This window comes from Mustela putorius, unplaced genomic scaffold, assembly GCF_011764305.1.
Source record: "Mustela putorius furo isolate JIRA1106 unplaced genomic scaffold, ASM1176430v1.1 tig00000139_pilon_pilon_pilon, whole genome shotgun sequence".
NCBI classification, from domain to species: Eukaryota; Metazoa; Chordata; class Mammalia; order Carnivora; family Mustelidae; genus Mustela; species Mustela putorius.
This window is the reverse complement of record NW_025421293.1, coordinates 14,457,392-14,475,547: the sequence shown is the minus strand read 5'-3', so window position 1 is coordinate 14,475,547 and position 18,156 is coordinate 14,457,392. Positions and strand designations below refer to the sequence as shown.

General features: G+C 63.6%; 2 protein-coding genes across 7 annotated transcripts; both read right to left on the bottom strand.

Moving 5' to 3' along the window:
- Positions 1 to 1,667: 1,667 nt before the first annotated feature.
- Positions 1,668 to 12,875, bottom strand: TMEM184A (transmembrane protein 184A). Of its 4 annotated transcripts, none has more exons than XM_004776331.3 (10): positions 12,605 to 12,875; positions 8,650 to 8,816; positions 7,730 to 7,975; positions 5,802 to 5,967; positions 5,401 to 5,491; positions 5,219 to 5,294; positions 5,042 to 5,133; positions 3,809 to 3,885; positions 3,069 to 3,266; positions 1,668 to 2,484 (listed from the first exon to the last, which is right to left on the bottom strand). In XM_004776331.3, exons 3-10 carry the CDS (start codon positions 7,973 to 7,975, stop codon positions 2,249 to 2,251), a joined length of 1,182 nt encoding a protein of 393 aa, XP_004776388.1. In that variant the 5' UTR covers positions 8,650 to 8,816; positions 12,605 to 12,875; the 3' UTR covers positions 1,668 to 2,248. The 4 variants fall into 4 exon arrangements, with proteins under 4 accessions (XP_004776388.1, XP_004776385.1, XP_004776386.1 ...); XM_004776328.3 differs by having other exon boundaries at positions 3,809 to 3,978; positions 12,605 to 12,873; XM_004776329.3 differs by lacking the exon at positions 8,650 to 8,816 and having other exon boundaries at positions 3,809 to 3,978; positions 12,605 to 12,873.
- A 2,989-nt stretch (positions 12,876 to 15,864) lies between these two features.
- PSMG3 (proteasome assembly chaperone 3) lies at positions 15,865 to 17,674 on the bottom strand. 3 transcript variants are annotated; one of them, XM_004776339.3, is made up of 3 exons: positions 17,654 to 17,674; positions 16,931 to 17,167; positions 15,865 to 16,378 (listed from the first exon to the last, which is right to left on the bottom strand). In XM_004776339.3, the coding sequence occupies exons 2-3, from the start codon at positions 17,144 to 17,146 to the stop codon at positions 16,226 to 16,228; spliced, it is 369 nt and encodes a 122-aa protein (XP_004776396.1). In that variant the 5' UTR covers positions 17,147 to 17,167; positions 17,654 to 17,674; the 3' UTR covers positions 15,865 to 16,225. The 3 variants fall into 3 exon arrangements, with proteins under 3 accessions (XP_004776396.1, XP_004776394.1, XP_004776395.1); XM_004776337.3 differs by lacking the exon at positions 17,654 to 17,674 and adding an exon at positions 17,297 to 17,647; XM_004776338.3 differs by lacking the exon at positions 17,654 to 17,674 and adding an exon at positions 17,449 to 17,647.
- Between the last annotated feature and the right edge of the window lie 482 nt (positions 17,675 to 18,156).

Below are 18,156 nucleotides of genomic sequence, written 5' to 3'. Positions count from 1 at the left end.
CTCAGGCTTTCTAAGACCCGCTGCCCCTCCTGCCTCACCTCTGCCTGAGCTGATGGGACCGCTCACGCCCACGGTCATTGCCAGCAGCAGCTCGGGTGGGGTGGGGTAGGCTCTAGGGGGCCTGTTCCCTCCCTTTCCAGTCCGCTGGCTCCCTTCTGTGAAATGGGTGGGGAGTGGAGTGTGCCAGCCCTGTGGGGTCGCTGTGGCCCCCCACATGGCCAGGCCTGCTCCCCCTGCGAGAGCTCTGCACGGTGGCCCAGTGACTGGAGCTAGGGCAGGCCTGGACCCCAGCCCTGTCAGGGCCCCTTGGAAGTTGGCGAAGGCTGCTGCTCCTCCCGGCCCAGTCATCCGTCTCTCGGGGCTGCCTCCTTTGGGGTGGATTGCTGCGACCATTTCCCAGGTGAGAGCGCCGAGGCTGGGAAAGGCCCTGTGTGGTGGGGCCCAGAACTGGGAGCCCCCTTTGTCGTCATGGATGGCAAGACGTGCCTCCCTCCCTCCTCGAGAGCGCCCATACTCCCCCTCCTCCCCGGGGAGGACGAAGCCAGTGAGGTGGGGGCGACTGTGATCTACCCGTGGGTGGTGGGGCACGGCCTGACTTTGTGTCTGAAGGAGAAGCTGGGCCTCATCCCACAGAGGTCTGTGGGGGCTGGACGAGTGCAGGAGCTGCCTCTGTGGGGCTAGTCTGTCTCTTGCCGGCTGTGTGATCAGGCCCCTTTCCCCAGGCTTGTGAGGATTCAGGGCAGGCTGGGGTCCGGGCCCCGCCCTCGGCACACTGTGGACACAGCACACGGGGCTGCTGGGGCCTGTGCTGAAGGCGCCTTCTAACCGGGAGCCCGCACTGCGTGTGGTCACTGGAAGGGGGTCCCAGCCCACATACCCCATGCACATGGTTTAGGCAACTGGGGCCCTAATGGGGTGACCCTCCCCAGGCAGAGGCCTGCAGGGCCACACCCCCATTTGCCCACAGGGGGTCTGGCACTGGCCCCCTCTGAGTCCTCCAGACAACCTCCTGCCCTGGTTGCTCCCAGAGCTGCTGACTGAGCCGGCTGTGCCGGAGTGTGGCCCACCATGGTCCCGCAGCCGGGATGGCATGATAAGGCGGTGTGTGGGGGGGGTGCTCTTCAGCTGGGTGGCGGGGTGGCGGCCTGGCTTATCTTGCCAGGCAGCCCGGTGGGGCCTTCAGAGAAGCTGTGGCCTTGAGTGCTAGGTCTGCAGGCCTAGGGAGCAGGGAGGATGCGGGGCGGCCCCCGCTCTGGCCAGGGCCGGGCTGCATTTCTTCTGACCCTCAGGGGTCTCCTCAGGCACCAGCCTGGCACACAGGAGAGAGAAGGCCGGGGGAAGGCGGGCTCAAGCTTCACGCTCCGTCTGCGCCCCTTGCTGTCTGGGCCTGTGTCCATCTGTGGCCTTCATGGCCCTTCAGGCAGGGCTGGCTGCAGGTTCATCTTAAGGAGGAAGCTGAGCTCCCAAGGGAAGGGCAACACTCCGGGTCTCCTAACGGCGTGGGGCACAGCCTTCGGTCTGCTTGTGAGCTCTGTGCCCTGCTGGGCTCTGAGCAGCACCCCGGATCCTTCCCCCAACAGCAGACTTAGCACCGTGGGGCTTGTCTGAACACCCCAGTACAGTTGGCTCCTCCAGGGCTGACCCTGTGGGAACAGAGACCACTGGAGTCTGTAGAAAAGCCAGGTGTTTATGTACAAATAAGTATAATTCATCTGTGAGCTGCCTGTGCCCTGTGGGCTGGTCAGGACGAAGTCCCTGTGCAGGTGGCCCCGGACACCTCCCAGAGACCCACATCCGCACGTCGGGTGGGGACTTTCAGGAGTCTCCTTGGCTGGAGGGGCTGCACGGTGGCCTGGCAAGGCCCAGCTGAGGCCCCCTACTGGCCCACCTGTCTGCACCCACAGCTCCCATGATCATGGGGTGGCTGCTTGCTCTCCGGAGGCCGCCCTTCCCTGCAGAGGCCCAGCCTAGAGTCCGTCCATCCTGCTGGCGCCCGCTTCACAGCAGCCCCTGAGCAGACGGCCAGGGGGCCCAGCGAGTCCCAAGCTCATCGGATAAGCTCCGATGTCCCGTCTGGAGCCATGGGCCTACAGGGGAGGCAGGCTGGACAGTGGCCCCACATTCCTGGAAGGAGGGCTCCCAGAAGGCTTCCCCTCTGGCAACAGGGCTGGTGGGTGAGGGGCTCTGTGCTTGGCCAGAGGCCCGGGCAGACAGGTGGCAGCCAGGTGTCCAGTGACCTGTGGCCCTCCTACAGCTCCTCCGCGGGGATCAGCATCCGCTTCTCCACGTTCCGACTCTTCCGGATCCCCCCGGGGCCACTGGCTGCACTGGGATGGGCGCCAGGGCTTGGGGCCTCATGTGTGGCCTGCTGGGTGTAGTGCTGGTAGGTCGGCGAGAAGTTGTGGACGGCGTCCTGCACAATGTCCTGTGGGCTCATGGTCTCTTTGAGGCCGCTGGAGATGCTGTGCATGGGTGCCTCGGGGGCTGGGGGCAAACGGCACATGTGTGGGGTCAGTGGGGGTGCCCAGACCCGTCATGTTGCACTCAGACCCCAGCCCTGGGGACATGGCCCTGCTCCCCACCAACCTCTGGGCTGCCCAGGCCTGGACTTGGCCAGCAGGGGGTGATTTCAGGACTGCTGAACCCCAGCCTGGCTCCTCCCCTCAAGCCCCTGCCGGCCTGTCCCAGCCCAGACTCCCCAGAGGACACATCGATACCTTGGCCGGCTCCTGCCTTCTCCCCAGCCCAGAGTGAGCCCTTTATGCTTGTGGTCACGCCAGGCAGCTGGAGCAGGTGCAGGCCATCCCTGCCCGAAAGGGTCATTCCCCAGGGATGTCTACGTCTCTGGGTGTGGTGGGCAGGCCCCCCCCAGGCTTGGGAGGCATCAAGCCCCCCCACGGCCAGACATCCAGTCCAGCCCATCTCACTCAGAGCTTGGGGCCTGGGCCAGATGCAGATGTGGGCCCTGTCTAGGCTGGGGTTCTCCCCAAGGGTTGTCTGTCAGTGCTCCTCCCCGGGCCCACTGTCCGTGCGCCCACCCACTCTTGCACAGGACCCGGCCAGTGCACCTGGTGAGTTCTCTTTCTTCTCTGCGTACACCTGGCAGCTGAAAGCATAGCGCAGGGCAATGGAGGCAAACAGCATCTCAATGCAGATGATGAAATTCTGGTAGCCAGCGGCCAGTGTGCCAGCCCCGAGCTTGCTCCCATCGATGACCTGGACCTCAGGGATGACCCCACACTTCTCCAGGATGGCCAGCAACATCCCTAGGGGATGGTGACAGCCGCTCAGGCACCCACCCTGCACAGGCCTCGGGAGCCGTGTGGGGTCTGTGGGGGAAGACGAGGTTCCGGCCCTGCAAAGGCTCCCCCAGGTGGCCCTGGGACGTCCCATCCCCGTGGTCCTGTTCCATGGAGGGAGAGGCTGATGTTCAGGGGTGTGGTTACCTCCCACACCATGGTCATGGCCCAGTGGGCATCTGGCTACTCCCCACATGTCTGCTCTGGCCTCCCAATCCCAGAGCTGGGGCTCACCCCCCCGACACACTGTCTGCGGGGTGAGGTCCGGGAGCACCCCCATCCTGGCCCCAGGCCTTTGCTGGGCCTTTCCACCCACAACAGCCAGACCTGCTGGGTGGGGGACTCAAGGTTTCCCCTGCACCATGGCTTCCAGCTGAGGGGATGGTGGTTCTGACCTGTGCTCCAGCCAGGGAAACCGAGGCCAGGCCTGAGGGCACATGGGGAACTGGGGACTGAGGTGGGATGGGGGCAGGCTCTAGGCTCCACCAGGGCCCCCATAGCGCACCTACCCTGCCAGAAAGAGAGGAAGATGACCGCCTTGATGGTGAAGAACTTGAGGACAGGCTCAAATGGCTGCAGGAGCTCCCTGGTGGCGAAGTAGAAAAGGAACAGGGCGTAGAGGGCCAGGCTGACGGAGACATTGTAGATGAGGGTGACGTAGAGGTAGCCACTGTGGATGCTGGGGCCAGAGCAGATGCGGGGGTCAGGGTGGGCCCCAAGCCCTGTGCCTTCCCTGCTATCCCAGCCTGGGCCCTCCCTGCAGGCCAGGCAGGCAGGTGGGCAGCACCCGAGCACAACGGCCAGGGAGCTGGGGGGTCCCCATGCAGCTGTGAGGACGTAGCCCTTCTCCCTACAAAGGCCGCCCTCTGTCCCTCTTCCCCGGTCCAGTTGTGCACAGACTGAAGGACTGGGCCTCTACACTATGCACACACAGGCAGACGTGTGCTGGTGTAGGAGTGCGTACGTGATGTGCGTGCACCTGTGGGTGTGTTCATACACACACGTCAGCACTGAGCATGTGAGGGTGTGCGTTCACGTGAAACCACATGTGTGCCTGCTCATGTGCACGTGTGAGCATGTGAGCATGCATGTGAGTGTGTGCATCTGCTCGTGTGCATGTGTGTGGTTGTGAGGGGGTCTTGTGTGCGTGTGTGAGGGGGTCATGCACATATGTGCATGCATGTGTGTACCTGTTGTGTGTGTGTGTCAGCATGCGTGTGCAGGCTTGTGTGCATGTATGAGCGTGTGTGCATGGGCTCGTGAGCCTGTGTGTGAGCACGCTTGTGCATGTGTAAGCATGCATGTGTGCACCTGCTCGTGTGCATGTGTGAGCATGTGTGCATGTGTGCACCTGCTGTGTGTGTGTGCGTGTGTGTGCACTTGCTGTGTGTGTGTGTGCACCTGCTGTGTGGACCTGGTATGGGGCTCCTGGGCTGTCTGGGAGGTGCCACCAGTGGCTCCCTGGGCCTGAGGGCCTGAACTCCCCTTTGGCTCTCCTTCGGGAGGGCGGGCTGCAGGCCGGGATTGGGGGTTAACCCACGGCAGCGAGGCTCCTAGCCCTGTAGTCAGGGGCCCACTCCTCCGGGTCCGTTTGCTGCGGCCTCACCCTGGCAGTCTCCCGGGAGCACACGTGAGGACTCAGACTCGTGCTGAACCCCCTCCCTGACCTGGGGCCCGCACCCTTCTCCCGCCAGGCTGGCCCACCCCTCCCACCCCTCCCAGGCCAAGCAGCCTGGCCTTACTTGAAGTCCCCGTCATGGTATTTGCCGAACGCCTGCAGGACGATGGTGACCAAGGCCATGACCGGCTTCACGATACAAAACTGCAGTGTGGCCTGGGGAGGACGGAGTAAGGGGTGGTGGGGGGTGTAGCTGGGAGAGCCAGGGCAGGGCAGGCCAGCCCCCTACGCCCCCACTCACCTGCTTGCAGAATCGCAGGAAGCCAATGGAGTAAGACATGCCATGCAGGCAGCAGGTGCCATAGACGCAGCTGGACCTGAGTGTGCAAGTCCGTGAAGCAGGGCCCGTGAGGACCCGTCCCCAGCCCGGCCCTGCTGCCGGGGTGCGGGGGGCCCCTATGGGCTCTGGAGCAAGATGCTTACCGGATGGGCTTTCCCCGGATCTCTGCCATGATGGCGCTCTCGCCCCCCAGGTACTGGAAGCAGAGGCTTAGGAAGCTATAGATGACAAAAGCTGCATGGCAGGGGGCCAGGGCGGGCAGCAGTGAGCTTGGGCTCCCTGAGGCCCCGCGCTCCCCGCCATCCCTGCTGCCCCCGGCCATCAGCAGTCCCTGTGGCAGCGAGGCCCCACCCCGTTGAAGGCCCCCGCTCCCCCCTAATCCAGGTCCTGGGCCAGCCTGCTGCAGGGCCCCCACCCTTGGCACCCCCGATCCTGACCATCAGGGGAGCTGACTCGGCCCTGAAGGCTGGGGTTCCCGAGCTGGCTGAGGCCTCTCTGCGCCCTCTCTGGATCTCGCAGGAGCCCGGAGCCAGACGGCACTCACCCTCATAGCAGTCACGCACTGAGTCCAAGTAGATGTAGTGCTGGTGGCCCCCCAGGAGGAGGAGGCTGAGCCAGGAGTCGAAGGCGTAGACGGGCACAATAAGGAGCAGGCGAATGATGTAGCGCTGCTCGTTGGGAACCGTGTAGGAGCGCAGGTGCAGGTAGATCTAGGCAGGCAGAGCAAGGGCAGGCTTGGGGCACGATGGCTACGTGCCCTCCCACCCCCCACCCCCGTGTAGAGCAGCGTGGGAAGCAGCGCGAGCTCCCCCGGGTGCGGCCGGCCCCTTCTGCCTGCACACTCTGCCGCGGGAACGCCTGTTTGCTCACGCTCTTGCTCCTGTGTTCGTTCATTCCAAGCCGGGGGGCATCTGTAGCCCCGGAGTTTGGCATCTCAGCATGGGGGGGTCTACAAAGGGCTGACCCCCTGGTGCCCTTTCGGGGATTGGCCCCATGGGGCAGGTACATTGGGAAAGCAAGGGTCTGTGTATGAGACTGACCCTGGCAGCGACGTGGGGGAAGACGCAGTGGGGCTGGCTGGGTCTTGGACGGCCAGTGAAAGGGGCATCCCAAGATGTCCACGGGGGACCTGCTGTGCAACAATAGGGCGTGGAAGCATCAGAGGACAAAGCGGGTGTGACCCCATGTGTGTGGGAAACACGGAGTGAACACGAAAGGAAAGATGGTACTGTCCTGTCCCTGGGCGGTGGGAAATATGGCTGATTATAGTCTGTCTGGAAACCTTTCTTGACTGTCCACATCCTCCAAGGGGAGAAGGAAGAGCAGCGAGAGGGTCTTGAAGAGGAAGAGGTGCCAGGGAGCCGGGCACATGGCACCTCTGGAAGGCTTCCTGGAGGAGGTGCCCCTGAGCGTAGGTGGAGAGAGGGCCGTGGCAGAGCAGGCTGTGTGTGGAGCCCTGCGTGCGCCGGTCTTCAGAGGGCACAATGCAGTGAGTGGCAGGGGCAGACTGGCATCCGGAACAGTCCCTTATCAGTCTCTGCCGCCTGGCTGAGGCAGTGGGAGCGCCTGGCACAGGCGGCCCCTGGGAGACGTGGTTTCTGTCCTGGGGCTGGCACTACCTGGCGGGCGGCCTTGGCAGGCCCTCTCCGTCCTCTACCCCCTTACCTTCCCATCCTAAAGCCAGAGGATGAGTCCCTCTTTGCCCTTGGGGGCTCTGGAAGGGCAGAGATGGCTGCCCTCCTGTCTCGGAGGGGCTGGGGCTGGGGGCAGGGGCAGGGCTGCAGCCCACGGGGTCTCTGTCTGCCCTTCTGGGGAGGCCCAGGATTCAGAGACAGACATGCAGAAGTGCTGGGGTTAGGCTCACACAGAGCGGGCATCCAAGACCCCCACTCAGGACTCTGGGGCCTGCCCCTGCTGCTTCTGGTCCCATAAGTCACAGCCTATCCCGGATTTTACTCGCCACCCAAGTGCACACGCACCATCCACCAGTTCAATCTTCCCGGCCAGAGCCCCAAGAGCAGCTCGGTAAGACTCTGTGCCAATCCTGCCTCCTCCGGGCAGCCCTCCCAATGGGCGCCCACTGCTCTTGCCTGTACTGTGCCTGCCGGTCCCTCTCATACCCTTGTGTCTACTTCTGATGTGGTCGTTTGAGACCACACAGGAGGCGGCTCTCACTGAGAAAGGAGTCCGCTCACCCCTCCCTGCCTGCCGGCCGGCCTGACCACCCCTGCCCCAAGCTCACACTCTCACTCATTCCCTCCCCATCCTGAAGGCCAGTCCTCCCTGGCTCCCACACCCTGCGTTCGGGGGAAATCTCCCTCCGCCGCCCCTGCACGCTGGCCTGTTGCCACCCCTGAGGGCCCTCCCTGCAGCCGGGCCTCTGGTGGCTGCCCCGGATCCCAGCACGGTCAGGCCAGGGCCATGTCCCATGGCCAGCAGGGTCCCAAGAGAGGGGCAGAAGGGAGGGCCTACCTGGTGGCAGGTGAGCACCAGGGCAGTCCACACGAAGACCCCTGAGACGCCACGGGCCAACGCGGTGGTGAGGAAGAGGCGGGAGGCGCCCTGGGAGCTGTTCCCAATGGGGTCCATCTGTGGCCCGCCGGGCACGGAGGACGCGGAGGGCACGGCGGGCATGGCGGGAGGGGGGCTGGGCTGTGGCCAGGTTGCTGACACCAGGGGGCCGCGGGCTGTTCCCATGAGCCCTGAGGCATTAGTCATCTGCAGAGGTGAGGGAGGACACAGGGAGGAGTGAGGACAAAGGTGCACCCAGGCAGCTGGCAGCCCCAGTGCCGGCCCAGGGAGGAGGGGGTGGGGGCAGGGCAGGAGGAGCTCCTCCTGGTGGCCACGCACAGGCCACCGACAGGCCGGGGCTGCCCTGGGCGTCCCTCCCTATCCCTTCTGGGTGGTTCAAGCCTGACCGTCGTGCCTACGCCCCTGACTTGGGCTCTCCTTCCCAGGTGGGACTCAGCTGCCTGGGCGCAGAATCAGGGAGCAGACCGTGGCATCGAGTGGTCCTCCTGTCTGCTGCTCAGACTTGTGGGAGCCCACGTTTGGGGACCCAAGATGTCTGGGAACGTGAGAGAGCCCCGCTGCCCTGCCTGCCCAGAGGGGAGGGCAGTCGGAGAGAAGGCTGGACTGGTGCTGCCCGCCACTGCCCACGGGGGCGCAGCCCAGCAGCCACCAGCTCCCCGGGCCCTGCCCGGCTGTCCGGGCGCCCGGCTGTGCTGCAGGGCCCTTCAGCTCCCCAGGCCTGCTCGCTTGCTCCGGATGCCGTCTCTCTGGTCACTAGCCAGCCAGCCGGGGCACTGGGCACTTTGCTCCTCCCATGCCAGAGGCTGACCTGGCCTCTCCCCCGGCCTCCAGCCCACAGCAGGTAGGGGCCCAGTGCCTACCTCTCAGGCAGGAAGCTCTGGCTGGCCCTGGGAGGCCCGGCCTCCAGGGAAGCCTGGCTGGTCATTTGCATGGCCACGTGGCCCAGGGCAGCCCCACTGGGGGTGGGGCCGTGCTGCTCTCTGGAGTCTGTACCAGGCTTGGGGAGGGGGCCGGCCAGGGCTGGCGCCTGCAGGAAGGGACCCGGTTGGAGGGGGAGGAGCAGAGGCTTGTCCCCTCCCGCTGCTGCTGACATTCTATCTTTGCTCAGCAGCAGCTGGCTCCCAGGAAGCTGCGGGCTGCCAGGTGCCCTCACCTGCCTTTGGCAGACGGGCAGCCACGTGGCCTCTGCCTGGGCCCCAAGCAGGCAGGAGGGGTTTCAGGGGGCCGGGCTGGTGTTTGCCTAAACACAGGTGACTTTCTGTTGTGAGAATCTCGCCCAGTCTGTACGAGTTGCACAGGAAACATTGCTGGGATTGTGGAGTTGGGAGGGGGGACAGGCAGGTCCCTGGGTTCAGCCGGATGCCAGCGGCTTCTTTGCAAAGAGGCTTCCCCCACTCTGTCTTTGGAGGGTCCAGCGGGTAGGGGCCGTGCTCTGCACATTCACGCCGCTGCCCCCACTGTCGCTGCCGGGGGGCACCAGGACAGAGGGTCTGCTCTGTGCCCTTGACAGTGCACACATTCACATCCCTTGTGGCCACCTGACTCTCCCTGCGGCCCTGGGCCATGGGTCAAGGGCTGAACTGTTGGAATGACTGATCCCTTTTCACTCACAGAGGCTCATCCACACCGGTGTGCACAGCTGTGTGTGGGAGGCTGCAGGCCCAACCCCTGGACACACGAGACCACTCCTCGCCCCTTCACCCCCACCAGCCCCCTGCCCTCCAGGAGCCCCCAGCGGGCCTCCTCTGAGCACTGCCTGGAAACTTCCTTACTGACTTCTCTCCCAGCTGTCTCCTTGTCCTACCAATTCAGATGTCACCATTCAGTACTGTCTCCCCCTTATATCCCACCCGGAGTTCCTGTCCGCCTGTTGGCTTTGCGCTTGCTGCCAGACGCCCTCCGTGGGAGCTTCCAGAATCCTGTGCTAGGCACACTGTGCAGCTGGCCCTCTGGCTGTGGCTCCCACCAGCTCTGGCTGGGGCGACAGGTGTGGTCTACACCGCATCCAGTCAGAGTAAGGCTCTCGTGTGCCCGAATCCCACCATCTGCCCTGGGTGCCGGGAGTGTGGGTCAGCGTGTGCGGAGGCAGCACCCTTCATGGCCCCTGGTGACAATGGCTTGGGGACCCTGAAGGGTGTACACTTAGCTATGGAGACGTGGATGGAGCTGGCAGGGGCCCAGGGACACCCCACCCCCCGTGCCACAGGTGGGGAAGCAAGGCCTAGGGCCTTCCCAGGCTGCTTCTGGGAGACTGAGCCTCCAGCAGGACGCACTCAGAAGGGCTTCCATGCTGGCCCCAGGGGGCCAGGCCTTTGGGAGAGCCCTGAGGGGCCTTGGCCCTGGGGAGGCTTGAAGCCTGGACCCTGGACAAGACGGAGGTACTTCCAGAGCTCGGCCCTTTCTTCAGAGCCAGAAAACACTGTGGGGAAGGGCAGTGGATGCTGACCTGCAGGTTGTACACGGGGGTCAGGCCCTCCTGCCAGCAGCAAGGGGGGCCAGGGGTCCCTGACCCTGGGAAGCCCCTGCCGCCCAGGGCCATCCCTGCTCTCATGGTGGAGACCAGGCCCAGTGTCACTTCTGGGTTGTTCCCGCAGCTGCCTTACTCTGAAGCCTTGTTCAGCTGTTGCCTCCAGGAAGGCCTCCAGGGATCCCTGGCTCCGAAGCCTCCCCACTCCAGGACACTGCGCACTCCCGGGCATGGCTTTGCTCAGGGGCCCTCCCATCGGCACCAGGCCATGTGTGTATTGTAGAATCCCGGGCCTCTGCTAAATTGGGGCCTTCTGCCCCCAACCCCTTTCTCTGGGTCCTGACCTGTTGCTCCAGGGGCAGCCTTAGCCCTCTGTGCCATGCTTTGCCCACGTTCTTGGCAGCCACCTCAGCAGAGCCCTTCACCTCTCTGGGCCTCTTCTTTCCCGTCTGTACAGATGGGGTACAGCAGGTGGGTCCTGTCTGGGACACCCCTTTGCCTTGCTCTGAGCTCTGGGAAGGACCTGAGCTGCCTGGCCCTCCCAGGGCTGCCCAGGTGTGACACAGAGAGCAGCCCAGGTCAGGGAGGCGTGGGAGATGGGGAGGGGAAGGAGCCAGACTCTGCCCCACAGAGTGCTGGGCTTCAGCACCGGAGTCACCAGGTAGTAGGTGCAGGAGAGCTGACCTGCCCGAATTCAACCCTGCCTCCAGCAGCCAGTGTCATGGCCCATGTGCACTCAGCAGAGGTGGCTGGGCCGGCCTGGCCTGATTTCCCTGCCCGGGGCTGGACGCTGACCAAGCCCAGCACAGGACAGACCTGCCTGCCCAGGTCCGTGGAGCTGGGGCCTCTGACCCCTGTTTGTGGTGACCAGGTGACGAGGCTCTGGGCAGGTTGTTGCTGGGGCGTGGGTGGCTAAGACGCTGTGGCCGCTGTCAGACCTGTCTCCTCATCCCCACGCCTGCCTTTCACTACTGGTGACCCAATGCCCATGGCTCCTTGGCCTTCCTGCTGGCCCTGGAGCTCCTTCCAGACACACCTTGCCACGGGGGCCCCCTTCTCAGCCAGCCTGCCATCTGGGGACATCTCTGGGAGCCTGTGGCTCCTTTCCTGCCACCGGCCCGGTCCAGCGTGCCCCCAACCCCCACCGGGCAGGCAGAGACAAGTTGGGGAAGGACAGTGGGGGCATCAAGACACCATGCTCCCCAAGGCCAGACCCCCAGGGTCCTTTGGCTCTCCAGGGGTGCCCTCCTGCTGTATCTGGGGAGTTTCGGTCCCGGCACCCGCAACGGCCCTTGACTTAACCAACAGCCACTGTGGCCAAGGGCCTGGGGGTGACTGGCCCGGGGGCACTGTCAACCAAGGGTCCTGGGTGCTCAGTTCTTTAAGCCACTCAGGTGGGAGCTGGGAGAAGTGGGGAGCAGCGGTGGGGCCCCCAGGCCTCTGCAGGCCATGGAAGGAACCTACATCCCGGGGAACCTAAGCCCCTTCTCCCCTCCTCTGGGCCCGCAGCGGGGACCGTGGGTCCCTCCAGTTCTAGTTCTGGGATTCCTTGTGTGGTGGGCAAACTGGGCCCTGGGCCCCAGAGCTGCAGGAGCAGGGCCCTGGTTCGGACACACCGGGCTGGGAACCTGACGTGGCCCTCACGGTGTCTGTGACCTTCCTTAGCGTCCCCTGCACCTGGAACCCTACTTGCAGCAGGTCAGCGCTCGTCCCTTGCTCAAAGGTGGGTCTGGGTCAGTGTGGCCCAGTACTGCTCTGCAGTCAAGGTCACTGAGGCCCAGGACCCCTCTGTGGCACTAGTCGTCTCAGTCAACCCGCTGTCCTGCCGGCCAGATCACCGTCCCGGGGTTTCTCTCGACCTCTAGGCCGGTCAGCCCAGGGGACCCCACTGTGGGATCTCGGGGACCTCACTCCCTCCTGGGGCTTTCTGTCCTTTCTGCGCTGCCTATTCCTAGCCTGTGTCCCTCCCCTGGGCCACTTCCCTCCCCCAGGCCTCCGTCCCCAGAGAGGAGCTGTGTCCCTGGAGCCTGCCTGTACCTGCCTGCTGTCCCAGAGCCAGCTGCCAGCCCTGGGTGTGTCCCCGGGGGCAGCCCTCCATGCCGGGCTGGGGCAGGGGTGCAGCCCTGAGACCCTTTTTGGTTACCAGGTGGTATCCCAGGGCCTGGCAGGGCCCTGTCATCTTGGGTGGAGAGGGGGTGGGGCAGAGAGGCCCAGACTCTCAGAATTTCACCGTGCAAGATTTTTTCTCTAGGAATTCCAACCCCACTAGAGTGAATGGGACCCCGGCCTGGACCCCACCCCCTCCTGTGGGTGTGCACACTTGCACACACATGCGCGCCTGTGCTCACCTCTCTGGTGGCTCGATCAGCAATCTGGTCGGGCCCCTCGGGCTGCTCTGCTCAGGGCTCCAGGCCCCGGGGGGTGGGGGTGGGGGTCCAGTCCCGATGTGCAGCCTCTAGACCTCCGTTGCTCCTCCTCACAGCAGCCTGGGCTGGTCCAAGGCACTGCTGCTCCTGGGGGGCGGGGGGTGCCAGCTTTTCCCTGATCCCAGAAAACACCTCCTTGCCACCGCCCACCTCACCAGGCCGGCCCTGCCAGGCGGAGTGCAGCCCCGGCCACACCCTCTGCTGGGCCCTGCCCACACCCTGGGCCTCCCTCCCATTCCTCCAGGCGTGCACTGCCTGGCGGGGGTACAAGCCGGCCTCGAGTCTCTGACTTCCGGGTGTGGCCTTGAGTGGTTGCATCTCTCCATCCGTGTGGGTGGCGGTCCGATCCACCCCTGCCTCAGTGCAGTGAGGGGTAGACGGGGGGTTGCCTGCCTTCATCGAGGGACAGCTCCTGGCTCTGAGCACCCCACACAGGGGATCCGAGTGGCCTCCCCAAGAGACGCGGAGCCACTGAGAGGATGGCCCCCCTCCAGCTGCTCCCGCAGAAGAGGGGTTTCCACCATCTCATCACGATCTCTCGGAATCAGTGGGGCCTCACTTCCCACCAAGCCCACCTCCTCCCTCCCCGCCGCCCTGCAGACCCATCTGTCTGCTTCGGGTTCAGACCATGAAGCCGCAGGGGCTGAGCGCCTCCCCGCAGTCCCTCTCTGGTCGCTCAGGGCCCTCTGACTGCACACATGCCCTGGGCATCCTAGTCGCTCACTGTGTGCCCCCCTCCTGCCAGTGTCACTCCGAGGCACTGAGACGCTCAGCGGCTCAGCGGTCCTGCACGTGGCTGTCTTAGTCCACTGGCTCCTTGTCATAGCTGGTTTGGGTGGCTTGGGGGCTGCAAAGCCCTGGAGAAGCCGCTCGGAGAGATTGCCTACAGCGGCTGCCCTCCCTGGGTTCTGTCGCTCGCCCTCGTTTCTGAGCCACGTCCCTACATCCACTAAGAAGGAAGGGCGTGCAAGGGATGGGGTCTGGGGGCGGGGGCACCGTGCGCAGCTCAGCGGAGAACTGCACGGGGCAGATGGCACTGGAGGTCCAAGGGTATGACCTTGACGGAGGAGCCCCTGGTAGTCTGGGCTGGAGGGGCTGCAGACGAGCCCCCTGGTCTTTTACTTCCGTGGGCCTATGGATCGCTGGAAGGTGTGATGACAGTCTGATCACTGGTTAAGCGCCGTGTACAAAAATAAATTTACATGGCACCAGCCACCGCCTGTGGGAGCTGCGGCTTCACCGATGGCTCCTCCTGAATCATGGCGGCCGAAGCAGAGGGCCCTGCACCTTCCCACCCCATCCCATGCCTGCCAAGGAGCATGCAGGCTTCAGGGACAGGAGCGTGTAGTGCCAGGCTGTGATTTCCACCAGCCACCAGACAGCTTCCGGCAGCTGTAAGGGTGGGGCGTGGAGAAAGTCCTGAGGGCCCCGCTCTCAGTTCCACGCCGGGTCCACCACCCCCTGCCAGGCACTGTCCATGCCGCTGCCCAACTGCGGGGTGGGAGTGTCACTCCTTCACAAGGTCAGGCTGCCACCTGGCAGCAGTGAGAGGTCCTGTGACCCCGGGGTCAAGCCCGGGCTCGGCCAGGGCAGCTTGGTGATGCTGCCTCCATTTCCGTCTCTGGAACACATGGATGATGAGAGGAGTGAGGTTCCCAGGTCCGAGCGAGGACTGTTAGGGTACATGCGACAAAGGGTGTACCCTGAGCCTGGTCATTGTGATAGGCAGGTGTGCTAGTCCTATAGAGATGAATTTAGGGACCAAACCAGAACACCAAAAGCTGCAACTCTGAACCCAGACTCGGACTTGAGACCCTCTCCGTGCCTCGGGTTCCCTGCTTGTGCAATGGGAGGAGTTGTGATCCCCCAGCACAAACACCTAATTTTTAGATGAGCATTGCATAACTATTGCTTTGAAGTATTAATCTGAGGACACCAGGCCTCTGCTTCTGCTGGGGGGCAGGGGGTGTCCTCCCCACCCATCGGGACACCCCAGGCCTTGGGGGTCCACATGTGTGTGAACATCTCCTCCCTTCTTCAGTCGGCTCCTGTGTCCTTAGACCTGACCCTGGTCCCAGTCCTGCCAAGGGACACACCAAGTGGGACTGAGGGCCAGTCTAACCGGGGGAATGGCAGTGTGGACACAGGTCGGGTAGGAGCAGCCAGGCTGGATGCAATCTGCCCAAGAGGTCGGGAGGTGGGGCAGAGCTGGCCACAAAGGAGCCCTGTGTCTCTCAGGGATGGGTTTGCCTGTTTCCCCTGATCACCCAGGCTCCCTGCAGCAGCAGCAGCAGCACGAGGGGCCTTCCCTGCTCAAGCATCGGCACCCACTCTGGGAAGTGGGCAGGAGTCCCATGGGTGACTCCTGCGGTCACGGTCAGCCAGTCTGTGCTCCCAGCGGGACAGGGCTGACAGTGGGGCTGATGGTGATATTTCATAGGCACGGTCTGCTGACAGAATGAGCCCTTGAAAACTTTCCCTCTGTCTCATCTTCAGCAAACTCATGCTTGCCTCTAGACCAGACTGGCAGGTTGAACCAGTCCTTTCATCACCTCTTGGAGAGCAGTTTCTAAAGTCAAGAACTTCAGGGTCTCAGAAGCTGTTGATTCTGAGGGAAACCAAATAAAAACATCCCCTTCTGATCTTATGAGGACATGGACGCCACCCAACATGTTTTCTATACAGAGATCTCTTTTAAGACTTTATTTTTAGGTCATCTCTAGGTCCACCGTGGGGCTGGAACGCACAGCTCCAAGATTGAGTTACACGCTCCACTGACCAAGCTAGCTGGGTGCTGCTCTTTACACTGGGACCCCAGCTTCCAGACCCCGAGCCCACATCCTCTCTTGTCTCCAATCCTGTGGGGCGGACTCACACGGCAGGCACATGGACAGCGACGCGCCACTAGTGGGGGATGAGGACCAGCCCAGAGGGTCCGAGCTGCTGTCCGCAAGGGCAAACGCCATCCCGAAGCCAGCGCCTCACTGGACCTGTCATGCAGCAGGACAGTAAGGGATGTTTGCGGAATGGAAGTTCATAGCTGTCCAGAGAAGTCAGAGAAGGAGGAGCAAAAGAAGTGTGTAGAGCGTGTGAACCTTGCTAAACAAGGTCTCCTCCCACTTCCGCATAGTGTCCTGCACCGTGGGATGCTAGTTCTCAGTATCGCCAGGAAGGCTGGTGAATTATTTGGGGATAGGCGTTTATTGTGAATAAAAAAAATTTCCTTCAACGACAGATACTGCACATGGAGGGCCAGGACTCCAACCTAATGACTCATCTCTCAGTCTCGAATACACGCAGCTATTTGGACCCTAGTAAAAACCGTTCACAACCCCCCAAGACATACTCCTCAGCTTTCCTCCATCCGCGGGTACGTTAGTGCCCAAAGTACGGGTCTGCCTGGGACGGGCGTATTTCCTCCAGCTTCTAGAGCTAAGCCAGAGTTGCTCCTCCTGTCTAACCGAGGGAGTGCTTCCATATCAAGAGAGTATCCGCGTGTCCCCTCGGCTCGCTGAGTAGCAGGCGCAGCTGCTGCCTCCAGGGTCACCACACCTGGCAGGACTGGATCACCTCCTTCAAGGCCTTCAGCCCCTCCACACTCCTGTCCTTCACGGCCAGGGCCAGGAGGACCGCTCTGTTTCCAGCCTCCTGAGACACAAACGTCACCAGGTTCTTTGCAAAGACGTGGATGAGAGGCTGGTAAAGGGAAGGAGAGAAACCATTTTAATTGTGACAAATCTGTTTTCCTTAGTGCCTTCACAGAGTGTCCCTCAGGAACCCTCCTGACTTCCTGCACCCTCAATAATCAACCCCCTCCATGTAAGTTCAATGCAACACTGGTTTAGCGTTCAACCGACTTCAGAACACTCCAGTCCTAAACAAAACACCAGGGAGGCACCATTACACTCATTTCCGTGGTGCCTTATGATTCCTTGCTCTCTTCTGGCGGGCTGTCATCCAGAAGGAATCATGGAAGGTATTCTACAGGGCTGGCGTGGGGTCTGTCAAATCTCACCGGCTCCAAGGTCACACAAGAGGGTCAAATTTTACGAAATCAGTACTGCCTCTCTGCTAGATAAAACACTGATATGCTGGGGAAAGCATGCACCAAGGGCAGGCCAAATGCCCTCACAGCTACATAGGCCTCAGAAAACAATGTGGAGCCTGCAGGCTCCAGACCCTACTCACAACCCGCAGCCACACAAGCAGTTTTCCCTCCAGCATGGGGTCCCCTTCCCACCACTTTACCTCGTCCTGCCCAAGAAGGACTTTGGTGGTGAGCACGGGCTTGCTGATGTCACCAGCCACGGTGCTGGGCTCCAGGGAGACCAGGGTACCCATCTTCCCGAACTGGGTCACCACCACCAGGATGTGGCTGTTGAAGGATGTGCAGACCACCTGCGTGGGGACCCCACACACCACTTCCGTCTTCTGTTTGGAAGTCAGCAAGGGTTTGCCTTCCATGGATGGGTCTTTTCAGTGGCACTTTAATGTTTACCAAGCAAAGAGAGGAAAAAAGGTCACTCAAGCCGTGTCGGAGGTGCTCGTGCTCCAGCATTAGCACCGCCTGGTATTCGCACAGAGGCACAAGCACGCCCACCCGAGCAAACCCACCCGAGCAGGCGCCCGCGCGTGCCCGCCGCCTTCACCGGCGGCCCTCAGAAGCCGCTCCAGGGCGCGCGTGTGCAGACGTGCGGGCTGCGCCGAGAAGGCGGGCCATCGGGGCACTCGCGGGTCTCTGTCCCCGGACCAGGCTCTATGCCCACCCGCCACAGGCGCACAAGCCCGGGCTCCAGCAGGTGGCCGCGCCCCCGCCGTCCTCTGAGCGTCCTCTTCCGCTTGGGAAAACGACCGCCCCCGCAGGACAGGGAAGCACCTCCGCGCGGGCTAAGGGCAGAGGGCGGCGGGAGGCCGGGGGCCCCGCGGGGCGCCCTCGTTACCCATCCCACCCGCCATGCCGCCCGCGCTCACCGCGCCGCGCCCGGAAGTGACGCCCGGTGGGCGACGCGGGCCCGCCCCCGCAGGGGCCCCGCCCACCGGCCCTGCGTCCCCTCCACCGGAAGTGCGCCTGGGGGTTTCCGGTCCCGGCGGGGTCTCTGGCTCGTCAGCGGTGCGGTTCCGCGCTGCGGAGAGGGGCCGGCCGTACTGGGCGAGGGGCTGCATCCCCCACCCGCGAGTCTCGGCCACCCGGCCTCTGGCTGCTCCCCCGGGGTGTCCTCGGTGGTCGGGGGGCTGCCTGGCTGTGGGTTCCCTACCCCACTTGGCGGCCCTGTGGCTGTGGGAGCGGAGCAGTGCGGAGGTCGCCCCGCGGAGAGCGGGCACAGGGACTTGGGTGTGTCCGGCGGGAGTCCCATCCCGGAGCCAGGGCACGGGGTGTCCTGCTGGCCCGGGCGGGGATGCGGGGACGGCGCGGTGGCGCCACGGCGAGGCCGAGGCCGTAGGGTCCGGGGCGGGGGCGGCTCGTGTGGGGGCGA

Excerpts from the sequence above, each read along its gene's own strand:
- TMEM184A (XM_004776328.3), bottom strand. The coding sequence starts at position 7,975 with ATGACTAATGCCTCAGGGCTCATGGGAACAGCCCGCGGCCCCCTGGTG. Across the intron at positions 5,492-5,801 it reads AGTGCGTGACTGCTATGAGG|CTTTTGTCATCTATAGCTTC; the intron begins GTGAGTGCCGTC and ends CCTGCCATGCAG. Across the intron at positions 5,295-5,400 it reads ATCCGGGGAAAGCCCATCCG|GTCCAGCTGCGTCTATGGCA; the intron begins GTAAGCATCTTG and ends TTGCACACTCAG.
- PSMG3 (XM_004776339.3), bottom strand. The coding sequence starts at position 17,146 with ATGGAAGGCAAACCCTTGCTGACTTCCAAACAGAAGACGGAAGTGGTG. Across the intron at positions 16,379-16,930 it reads TCCTTCTTGGGCAGGACGAG|CCTCTCATCCACGTCTTTGC; the intron begins GTAAAGTGGTGG and ends TCCCTTTACCAG.